Genomic DNA, 11,791 nt, shown 5'->3' on the forward strand with positions numbered 1-11,791 from the left:
CTAGTCACAGCAGCCCCCCTCCCAGCTGTAAACGTCCAGGGGCTGTCTGCACTTGAACATTATTTTAGCCTGAGGGGAATTAAAAACCCAGTAGCTTTTTCCCTTCAATACCCACGTGAATGCAATGCGTTTTGTCTGGACTTAAAAGATAAATCCATTTGCCAAGGAAATCCTACTTCTTATCCACGAGTAGAAGGGGTCACGTGGGGCGCTGGGGTGGCCATCAGAGGGGACATCCCGGTCTTCTGCGACTCTCTCTCTATTGATACAAAACCCAACGCCTTTATGTCCTGTTTAGGACAAAAATAGAGGACGTAAAGGGGTCCGGTTGGGTATCAAGAGGACAAACAGACTGTCCTCTATGATGGCCACCCTGCGTGGAGTTGCTCCTGAATCGCTTCTTGAACATCCAAGCCCTTATGCTGCCATGGGATGGCTGCCCCTGCAACCGCCCAGGGCTGAGGGATGCTCTTGGGTCTTGCAGCCACTCTTAAGGGCCTGTTTTCCCACGTGCAGTTCATACCCACTCTGGGAAAATCCCATCTGTCAGCGGGCTCCCCTATGGTCGAAATCCTTTAGAAAAGCACCCGCCAAGGCTGTACCCCCCACTCAGGATGGGAGCACATCTGAGCTCCTTCTCTAACCGGGGCCAAGCCGGCACAGCTCTGCGTGCAACTCCCTGCTGCTATCTGCTGGCCAAAGCTGCTCCGTCTCTTTGCAAAGAGCCTGAACCTCTGCAGGGACACAAGATGCCGGGCACCACGCAGCCCCGGCAGGGAGCAAAGGGGCTGGGGAAGCGACGCACACAACTGCAGCTCCCCCCGCTCCTTTCCACACCGTCTCCCCAACTTTCCTCTCGCGGACGCGGCGCCTCGCACAACCCTCTTGCCCTATCCCTGCCCCGCCCCTCCCGCTGTTCTCGCGAGAGCCCCACGCCCCTCCCTCTAGCATGGCGGCTCCTTGATCCGACCTGCTCGCCGCACACACGCGGGCGCGATGCACTCGGACGAGGTGAGCGTCCAGCCCGCGGGGCTTGATTCGGTTCCGTCCGCTCTCGCCAGGCAGCTGCGTCGTGGCCAATCAGCGCCGGGCTTTTCGCCTGGAGCCGGCTGCGTCCCTGCCCCTGTCCCACGTGGAAGGCGCTGGGGTGGGAGGTCCATGGGCGCAGCCTGGGCCTGGGTGGAGCTGGTGGGGTTTGCAGGGCCCCTGTGCCACCCCCGTGCTTTGCTGCACCTGCTGGGGGATGGGATGCTGCCACCTTCCTCAGGCATGCGGGGTCCTGGATGAGGAGGGGAGCCTGCTTGGGGACCTGTTCCTCTAGTCCTCCTCCACAGGGTGATGGGGAGCTGCAAAGTCTGTGCTGCTGCCACTGTCCCAGATCTGGGAGCCTGCTCGAGTCCGAAATGGTACCAGGGTGCTGATCACAAGCGTTTGTCCCATCAGCTCCGACCTCACCTGTAATAGCCGTGGGCTGGCGCTGCGGTGGCTGTAGGGGCTGTGCAAAGCAGCAGTCCCAAGGTGTGATTTCCTTGCCTGGTGCGTCTCTTCTGTGCCTTGGTTTAATCAAAGCATCATCAAAAATAAGGGTTGGAAGGGACCTCGGGAGGTCACATCTAGTCTACCCCCCTGCTCAGAGCGTCATCCCAGCCGAGGCTTTGTGCAGCTGGGGCTTAAAAACCTCCAAGGATGGAGACTCCACCACCTTTCTAGTGCTTCACACCACCCTCCTAGTGAGAGAGTTTTGTCTAATACCCAACTTAAACCTCCCTTGCGTGAGACCACTGCTCCTCGTTCTGGCCTTGTTGCACCATTTGCAAAATGGTTAGCACAGACTCTGCCTTGTTTGTGCTCAGGCTGCATTTTATTAGCTAGGCCTCCCACAATAATCTGGCTGGTGGCTACAGAACCACAATGCGTTATGTTGCAGGACGCAATAACCAAATTTTGCCTCTCGCAGGTCGTCTGGGACACTCTTGGAAACAAGCAGTTCTGCTCGTACAAAATCAAGTGAGTATTTTAGCATCCAGCTCTGTGAGTTGCTACACGAGGCCCTTGTGGCTACTGGAAGAAGGATGAGTTTCTTGGCCATGGGGATGCATGTGCTCTCTGAGCTGAATAGGTCGTTACTCAGCATTTTAATTTTGTGCCCAGAAATAGCTTAGGCTGTCAGGCTGCTTCAGGAGGGCAGCACTTCCACAAATGGGAGGTTGAGGATATGGTTTTGAAGTAGTTTGGAATGACAAACACCAGGGAATCCAGAACTGGTGGAAAATAGGTCCTTGACTCATCCCAGTAACGCTTAGGTGAAAGGAAGCTTGTTTCAGAATAGTGCGTGGATATTAATTACTTAAAACAGATCCTAAAAGCCATGGCTAAGTCAGAAGTCTGCCCATGACTTGCTGTATAACCCTTTGTGCCCATGACTTGCTGTATAACCCTTTGTGCCTCTGTGACTCAGTTTCCCTGTCTGTAAAGTAGAGATGATGATCCTCATTCTCACTTTGGCTGTTGTGCAGTTGAGTGTGCTTGTAGTTGTACAGCTCTGAGATCTGTGAATAGATGCTTCAGGGCTGGCGGCTCATAGAAAATCTCTTCCTTCCAGGACAAAGACCCAGAATTTTTGCCGCAATGAGTATAATTTGACAGGTCTGTGCAACCGGTCGTCCTGCCCTTTAGCAAACAGCCAGTATGCTACCATCAAAGAAGAGAAGGGTAAGACTGTCGTGCTCCATCATGGTCCTGTTCGCTCTAATCGCAGACAGCATTGTTCCCGTTCCCCCCACCTGGCACGTCCCTTTGAGACTTCTCACAGCTTGAATGCATGCACGTTGTCAGAGGATCCAGTCAGCTATTCCCAGCTGTTGTGGGAAGTGCTGTATGCTAGATAGCTGCTGTACTCCATCCCAGCAGTGGCTGCCTTTCTGTGGGGCAGTCTGTGATGCTCCTTGTGGGGAAAAGATCATCCACTTGTGGATATTGGGCCTTTGCTGAGACCCAGTGGGGTCTCCAAGAAGGTGGTCAAGTTGATCGGATGCCATTTGATCCGATGGGCAGATATTGGGAGATGGGTCCGCTTGACGGCTGGGGTTGGGTTGCTCCTTGTAGCACGTGCCCATCTGATCTCCATGAGATGCTGATGTCAAACTCTTTCCTGTGGTCAGACTGATATGCCTTGGTTCTGAGGCAACTGTCCCAGAGCAGAGGGCTTCAGCAGTGACTTTGATGTGCTAAGCCTGGCTTACAGGTTGCAGTGTAGCTGAGATCACGTTTATTGTTCCTTTAGGTCAATGTTACCTGTACATGAAGACCATTGAGCGGGCAGCCTTCCCCAATCGGCTCTGGGAACGGGTGAGAGGGAAGGTTATATTAATCTACCAAGAGTGAGACTTAATACAACTAGCATATGGGCATCTAGCATGTGGGACATCTTTTAATAATAAGCCACTCTTACAAAAGAACCCCACAGCTCCCTGTTTCAACTGTCCCAAAGAAGGGTCTCTCAGGCAGGGATACTGACAGCTGTCCCTCTCTCCAACAGGTCCGGCTGAGCAGAAACTACGAAAAAGCTTTGGAGGAGATAGATGAGAACCTCATCTACTGGCCACGCTTCATCCGGCACAAGTGCAAACAGCGCTTCACTAAGATCACGCAGTACCTGATCCGCATCCGGAAGCTGACGCTCAAGCGACAGTAAGTGAGGGCGTATTGTTTTCCTCCCCACTTTTAGTCCATGCCCTCTCCTCCCTGCCGGAGTTTTAACTTGCCTCTGAGGCAAGAAGCATGGAGCATCCTGTAACAAGCCAAGTCCAGCCTCTGAGTTAACATTTGCTCATCTGCTGTACACCAGTGGTCAGCAGGCTGCAGTTTCACCAAGTGTACCCTTATCTTTTCTCACAGACGGAAGCTTGTTCCTTTAAGCAAAAAGGTTGAAAGGAGAGAGAAAAGGAGAGAGGTAATGTGACCCATGCCTGTAGTGTCCCAATTCCTTGGCTCTTCCGCACTGTGCCTTTGGAAATGAATGGACTCCAGCTTCTCTTTCCCCTGTTTCTAGGAAAAAGCCCTGATTGCTGCCCAGCTGGATAATGCCATTGAGAAGGAATTACTGGAAAGACTGAAGCAGGAAACAGTAAGGCTTGCTGCCATCTTTGTCTTCTAGCACAGAGGCATGTCCATCTTGTGCTCTTTCTAAGAGTACACGAAGCTGCCCTGAACCCAGCCCGTTCTCCCACCACTGTCCTTGCTAGCAGGAGTTTGACCTTGCTTAGGTAGCAGGTGCATTCAGGTTGGGGGAATTAAGGGGCTGTTTTTACATAGCCATGCTGCTCACCTTGGGAATGCGGCTGGGATGAGGAAATCTGTGATATTCATGAGACCAGAACTACTACTCAGTAACTCTGTGTTCAGCTTCATGTACATTTCTAGCTGCATTTATAGCAGAGCTTTGAAGAATCTGAGACCACAGGTACAGAAACATGCAAGAGAGAGCTGCCTTGGTGAATAACCTGAGTAGACTCTCCTGCCAACTGCAGTCCAACCCTTTGCTTCCCCATAGCCTATGTTTTGGGAGGGTCTACTCGACACCTGCAGCAGTGCCAGAAGAGCAAAGAATATGCCCTTGAGCTAGAACTAACAGATCAAAAAGTTCCTTTGGGAAGGCACTGAAACCTCCTGAATTTAATCTGTCCTTCTACTCAGCTTTCTGCTTCTGAGCAATGAAGGAAGCTCAGACTCCATAGCTCATCCTGAGATCACCCCCAAACTCCAGACCAGGCACAGATCAGGTTGTTGTACAACACACCTTATTTTCCACTCTCTGGTACAGATAGCTCCTGCTCGTCTCCTGCTTTTTCACCTGAGACTCAGAGGGGCATTACCCAATAGCACCTGTCCAGTTCTCAGACCATGATCTGATGATCATGGTTACCTTCCTGGTAAAGCAGGTATTTGTAAAGAGATCATGGCTACTGACCTGGTAAAGCAGGTATTTTTTTTGTATTTTTTTCTTCCAGTATGGGGATATCTACAACTTCCCCATTCATGCTTTTGACAAGGCTCTGGAGCAGCAGGATGCAGAAAGTGAGACAGACTCAGATGTGGAGAAGGAAGAGGAGGAGGAAGATGAGGTAATGCTTTGAAAAATAGTTCAAAGCAGGATGATTAAAATTCACCCAGTGTGGTGTTGGAGCCACAATATACATCTGTGCTTGGGATCTGAATATTAACCTGTCTTAGCATGGTAATGTGAGGAGTGTGAATTCTCAGGAAGAGGGGTGCATAAGTGGGCAACTGCAAGTTATTATTTATTCCTCCATGTCTGCATTCCCTTTTCAGCCTTCCTCACTTTTTTTTGTTAGAGGGCTACACAGTAAATCACAGTTGGATTCATAATTATGTTCATAGGGCAGACCCAGAGCCCTCTGCAGAATCCATTGTCGCATAGAGGTCTGATTGCCTAGTACTAATTTTCAAACTTCTAAATGATTTTGGACATCAGTACCTGCAAGACTTAGGCCCACAGTCAGGTCGAGAGCTACTGGCCACTTTTGCAGAAGGTGACACAATGCATATCACTGCTGAAGACTGAATGCAACTTGCTGCCTAGCAAAGGCTTGAGGTGACTATATTGCTAATGGCTACAGGTGTGTGGCTGTTAGTTTGTTGTTCATAGTCTCTCTACATAGCAAATGAGCCACAGTGCCATGAGCTCTTCTGTAAAGATCAATCCAACATGCTAACTATCCAGGCCTATCCATTGCTGGGCCTACGCCCTTAAGCAGCGACTTCCTGGAGCCTTTTTGTGGTACACTCAGTTTCTGACCTCCTGTTTTACAGGATGCAGACAAGAGGGAGTTTGTGGAAGCAGATGAGAGTGACCTCAGTGACTTTGAGGTATGTAAAGCAGTGGGCTAGGGCAGATCCCACTATGTATCACATGTGAGAGAAGCAACATCCTTGTAAAGGTTCATTAGAAACCAGTAGAAGCCGAAGCTTTAAGTCTGAAAGTTTACAATGACTAAAAACATCAAATGAGTGTAAGTTAGACTCTGATCCTCCTGACATGCAGTCATCCAGCTGACTATTTTGTCTTTCCACTTCAAAGCATCTGTCTGCTTGTGGATCAAAGCTTTATGGCTGGGATCAGTAGCAGAGCAGCTCGATTCATGTTTAATAATATGATCACACTGTACTTTGTCCTCATCAGTGCCCCAGAGCCACCAAAGGTTAGAGAAAAGGGAGTTAGGAAACACCAGATCAGAGTAATATGCACAGTCCTGTAGGGAGTGTGGGTTTAGGTCCACTCTGCAATGAGTATTAACAAGCTTTTTCCCCTCCTGCACAGGACATGGATAAACTGGCAACAAGCAGCGAAGAGGATGATAAATCCTCCAGTGAAGAGGAAGAGACAGAAACAGAGGAAAAGGCCCACCACACCAAATCCAAGGGCAAAACCCCGCTGAAAGGCCCCGCCAGGAAAAAACGAGCTTATGTTGAAATAGAGTATGAACAAGAGACAGAACCTGCCTCCAAATCTAAAGCTACCTGACTCCTGCCTGGCTGGGTGGGTTTAGACTGGAGTTTGGGATTGGACAATTGGACTTGGAATCCACACTTTTCAAGGACCTCTGGGGGTGGACTACTTCCTAATACACCTAGTTCAAGGATTTTTTAAAAAATTATTATTTAAACAAATAAAAGATTTCTGATAGCCCTTGACAAAGAAATCAGCAAGAGAGAACTGTGGCTACTGAAGGGGAAGGAAAGGGAATGAAAGCTGCAAACGGAGAGGATCTTGACATGGCCTAAGTGTGTTCAGACGTAAAAGGCCTGATCTTTAAAAGAGTTACTGAATACTGAAAAGAGGCCAGTGCTACCTCTTCAAGTCCAATCTAAGGCTGGACTGTACAGTGTATTCCTGTCGGACACACAAACCCTGCTTCTGTGTGGGTTTCTTATCTGCAAAAGCACACAATTATTTTAAATAAAAAATATTTTACTATATAAAAATCAGGCTTTGGTGAGCAGCTGCTGTTTCAGGTGTCTTTCTGCACCTTCCTGATGCACTCTTGGATGGTGTTGTCCTCACAGCTGTGGTAGATGCCTTCCAGCAGGATCTAAATAGGAAAGCACAAGCAGCAGTCACTGCATGAAGCTCCTTCTAATGCTGAGGATGTGGCTCAGGCGTTACCATAGGGGTGAGAACCAGCCTCCCTGTACTTCCAAAGGTCTCCAAGTCCTCTATGCTGTGGAGTTGAGTTGGACAGGAGGATTGCATAGGGACTGGCAGACCGCATCTCTAGGCTCTCAGAAAGCTTGGCAATTGGTTGGTCGGGCTGTTTAGTTACCAATCCTACCTACCTATTTTGGGAAGGCAAGCAAAAAAACAACACAGTCCCTGCCCACAGCCCTGTCTGTTCTAGTAACTATAAGCAATTTGACTTTCCCTTGTAAGAAATCAGGGCAAGAAGAGTCAGTGGAGCTTAGCTAGAGCCTCTGTCCCCCCTTGCTCACCTTGACTTGCCCCTCTGTGCACCGATCCAGCAGGAGGAGGCAGTCAGTGGCACCCTGGAGCATGGCTGTTTTCACTGTCTCAGGTGTCAGGCTTGTGTCAGTCCGTACGTCCCATATCATTCTGAGCAGGGCTTTGAGGAGCACACTGAGCCTGCACAGCATCCTGCAGTGGAAAACAACATGTGCTCTTCACTCTGCGCAGCCTTGGTGCAAGCCTGGCCTAACTGCCAGCCAGCAACAACCAAAGGCAAGGCAGTGCCTGCCTCCCAGTCACCTATGCCTCTTCTAGACAGCCACTGATTTCAGGCAAAGTGTCAGTCTACAGTGGAGGTTAAACAGTACATTAAAGGCAGAAGGCATAAGAAAAAATCCATCTGAAAAGCAGTGAGGGGAGTTTAGAACAGCACCTGCCACGTGTGCCCTAGGCAGGAGCTGCTCTCCAGGACAGCTGCACAGTGTTTTTCCCTTACACGTTTAACAAGATTTGAGAATTTTACTCAAAAGCACACAAACCTCTGGCCGATAACAGTGGCAACAGGAAGCTGCTTGTTTGAATGCAACCACCAGAGGGAGCTTGTAGCCCTTGCTAAGAGCTGCATACAAGGGACCAGCATCCAAATGAAGTGCCACTCCACTCATCACAGGATCTGCAGGCACAAACCAGGCCAACACCTTCCTAGCTCTTGGGCTACATGTTCCTCAGCTAGGGAGCACATCTGTTAGTGACCTCACAGCTCTGAGGGGAAGTACAAGTTATGCACCATGCGTGATGATCCATCTCTCACTAGCACCAGAGTTTGCCCTTGATTGGAGGGTGGAGGCCCATTCTGTTGCCTCCATCTACTGTTTCTTACAGATACCTTGGCCAGGCATGCTGTATGGTGCATTTCAGTGTCTCCAATATCCCCAGTCTGGCTTCCTCCTCTGGCACATCACAGATCTCCAGGTATGCCACAATCACCCGCTCCAGCCTCTTCAGATGACGTGCTATCAGAATGCCATGTCTGCCAAGACAAAGCAGCAGGTATTTGGAGGGAATGGACCCTGGAGACTGGAGTCCTTGTACAGAAAGTGGCTGTGCATGCACCCCTTCCTTGCCCTGGCACACAGCAAGGCACTGGAGAGGCAAGGTGCTGGCTCTCACCTCTCCACAAAGGCAGGCAAGGTGTGGGCATACACTCTCCGCAGCTCAAGCCGGTGCTCCGCCTCCATGTGGGTCAGAACCAGCTGCAGCACCTCATCGGTGGGTGTAGCTGGCCCAGTCACCTTGGACAGCTGCTGGGGAGATTTCTCTAGTACAGGCAGCAAGTCCAGCAAGCAGAGCAGCACTGCCTGATACAAGGAGGAGGAAGTCAGTATGCTGCAGGTCTGGTATTCTACACTATCTGTGCACTAGAGGAACGCGTGATGTTCCCTTCCTGGCGCTTCCCTTCCTGGCCTCTCACCCGAAACTGCCAGCAGGCAGACCAGGAAGGAACATTACCCTTGAGAACTAAGCACAATCCAACTCATTTCACTTTACAACCCTTGATAATAACCTGAAGTGAGATTAGAAATGGTTGTCTAAGTGGAGTTTCAGAGCCCATTCCCAATGCTCTGAGCCAGCCAGTCCTGCTGCCACTTTAGTGGAAGATTTAGATTCAGTTCTAGCAGCTTACCTGGATGAGCTGGGCTTCTCGGGAGTAGAGGTGGTTGTACAGAGCATGGTACACAACCTGAGCCCTGTTAAACTGGCACAATTCAGCAGCTGGCTGCAACAGAAGAAAAAAACATGTATTCCCATGCACCACTTCCAGCAGATCCACACAAAGCTGATCCCTACGGCTACATTAGAAAGAGAACAGCCTCCTTGCTCAGCCATGCTCCAGAGTACAGGGAGATGGCAACTGCAGATTTGGGCTTTACAAAGCTGGGTTATGGAAACAAACCTTGGAGGGACAAAGTTAGCAAGACAGCTGGTGATTAGAGGGACCTGGAGCCCAGGATAATGATGCTTTCCACTGACTCACTGAATGGTCTCACTCAAGTCACTGGATTATTGAGGCCTTTTGTTTTTAATCTTTTTATAACTGGGAAAACATTCACTGGCTCAGCAGGGGTGTAAGAGGGGAAATATATGTCTGCAAAGTCCTTGGAAATATGGCAGTGAAAAGAAAAGAATTGCTACTATTAGTAAACTTGAGCTCTAGCTCCTGCTTAAAGCACACGACAATGGACAGCAGCACATGAAAAGCCCCAGGTTAACCAACATAAAATCTGAGAACCCCACAAAACCTAGCACAGGCAATGGGGAACACAACTGATGCCAGCTGGAGATTTGCCTGGCAACTTACAAATATCTCTCTGATGGACATCCAGGTTATGATTCACACACAGACGGATATGGATAGTTCCTGGCTGCCATAATTACCGCAGTGTGAGCACATGGTGTGCCATCTCTCATGTCATCCCAGAGCTTAATAGCAGAGCCAGGAATAGGCATCAGCGGGCCTGACACACAATTTTCAGCTCTGACCAATTTCCCCACGTTCCCCAACAGCAGCCTGGTTTCTCTTCTGCTTGGCACCGATCCTTCCTTACCACATTGAGGATGATGTGATGCAGGCAGAGCACACCCAGGATTTTATTCTCCTCCTGGTAATCATCAGAGATCAGCAATGATGGGGGAAGAACACTTTCCAGGTAACAGCTCAGCCACGGCCGGGTGACCTGACGCAGAGTCTGGGAGAATACGTGCTTTGTGGCGGGGTTGCATTTCCATGTCTCTCTGGAAACATGGGAAAAGCAATCACTATAAGTGTTTTGCAGCAGCTCTCACATCAACCATGATTCAGCACATAAGCCAGGACTGGCCTCTTAGCCAGTTAAATCAAACTATTTCCCTAGTTAATACAAATAGCTCCAGCAGTTTTCAGAGCCCCTCACACTTCAGCCAACAAGAAAGTGAGGAAAAGATCTCCAAGAAGAGAGCAAAGAGATGCCAACTAAACCTCATACTATCACTTCTTTTTTTTGACAAGTCACCAATGATTTTGAGGAATTTAATCGGGGGGTTTGAGGTAGCTGTGGCCTAGTTTCCTGCAAACGGATGCTTTAGTCAGTGGCAAATATTCCACTGATTGCAAAGGGAGCTGCAGCCCCAGACATCCACACTATTGACTTGGTTAACACCTACTAAACAGGCCAGAGAGGCAGCCAGCAGCTTGCACTATGGATCCAATCCATATTTCCCAGGGGAATCCGGTATTTGCCCAAAACTGCTTCTCTCTAATCTGGATGCTCCCAGTGACCCCTGCTCCCTGCCCTGCCCTTGGAATACAGCTTATTGCTGAAAGCACATGTGCTTCAAGAGACTTTGAACTCGACTTAGGTCCAGCAGCAGCCTGTATGTCCCTGCAATGCCCCCAGCAACCCCTCAGGACTGCCATTCGGTCCCTGTGATCCTACTCACTTGGTCAGCTCTGGTCTCAGGAGCCCCATCACTGCAGCAAACCTCCCCGCCTTATCTTCATTCGTTCCCCGGAGGAACTCAGCCACTGACCCGCAATCTGTAGCCCGAACCAACAAGGCCAGCAGCTCCTGTGCCACTGACTGAGACCTTGGGCTGGTCCAGGGCCTCTTCGTACAGTGTGTTGCAGCAAAGACGTAGATGGGCCCTGCCACGCCACGCAGGACTGGATCCACCACCGTGGGACCCAGTGACGCCAAGCCTCTGGCAGCTTCCACTTTTCCAAGGAGGCTGAGGAACACCAAGCCGACATCGGCCACTCGCTCGGCCACCACAGCGTAACAGGCACTGTGGCTGGAGAGGTCCCCTGCATCCCGCTCCAGCTTCGGCAGCGCCACGTAGCTGCTCAGCATCCTCACCATGTCCCCCAGCACTTTGAGGCTGGGGGGTGGGAGGGCACCACCAAAGAGCCACTGGCAGTCTGCCGCCTGGAAAAGCGCGCTCAGGTCCCTGAGCATCCCAGCCTTGGTGCTGCTGCGGGCTCCCCCGCCTGAGAGCAGCAGCAGGAGTTGGGACAAAACCTGTTCTGCTGGCGGGATGGAGGAAACAGGCTGCCTGGGATCTCCTGGCTCTTGCTGGCTCTCCAGCTTCAGGGATGCCAGCAGGCTGCTGAGCTCCATGGCCCTGAAGGCAGAGGGGCTGCTCCCCAGCCCCAGGCCTGTCGCAGCTGTGGGCCCACAGCTCCCAGGGAGCCTGCAGCACCAGGGCAATGAGGGGACCACAAGCCAGCCCTTCCCCTGGGCTGGGGTCAGCCCTTGGTCCCCTTACAGGGCA

At 50.6% G+C, this 11,791-nt stretch overlaps 2 protein-coding genes across 2 annotated transcripts; one reads left to right on the top strand and one right to left on the bottom strand.

Annotated features, from left to right (window-relative positions):
- Window positions 1–911: 911 nt before the first annotated feature.
- MAK16 (MAK16 homolog) lies at window positions 912–6,853 on the top strand. Its single transcript, XM_019546144.1, has 10 exons — window positions 912–1,011; window positions 1,958–2,007; window positions 2,603–2,712; window positions 3,284–3,348; window positions 3,539–3,690; window positions 3,898–3,952; window positions 4,052–4,126; window positions 5,010–5,123; window positions 5,833–5,889; window positions 6,341–6,853. Exons 1-10 carry the CDS (start codon window positions 997–999, stop codon window positions 6,542–6,544), a joined length of 897 nt encoding a protein of 298 aa, XP_019401689.1. The 5' UTR covers window positions 912–996; the 3' UTR covers window positions 6,545–6,853.
- TTI2 (TELO2 interacting protein 2) lies at window positions 3,755–11,759 on the bottom strand. Its single transcript, XM_019546143.1, has 8 exons — window positions 10,961–11,759; window positions 10,090–10,276; window positions 9,168–9,260; window positions 8,654–8,841; window positions 8,370–8,513; window positions 7,510–7,672; window positions 6,996–7,112; window positions 3,755–3,911 (listed from the first exon to the last, which is right to left on the bottom strand). The coding sequence occupies exons 1-7, from the start codon at window positions 11,635–11,637 to the stop codon at window positions 7,032–7,034; spliced, it is 1,533 nt and encodes a 510-aa protein (XP_019401688.1). The 5' UTR covers window positions 11,638–11,759; the 3' UTR covers window positions 3,755–3,911; window positions 6,996–7,031.
- Between the last annotated feature and the right edge of the window lie 32 nt (window positions 11,760–11,791).

Source organism: Crocodylus porosus, unplaced genomic scaffold (genome assembly GCF_001723895.1).
Source record: "Crocodylus porosus isolate Cpor-Errol unplaced genomic scaffold, CroPor_comp1, whole genome shotgun sequence".
NCBI classification, from domain to species: Eukaryota; Metazoa; Chordata; order Crocodylia; family Crocodylidae; genus Crocodylus; species Crocodylus porosus.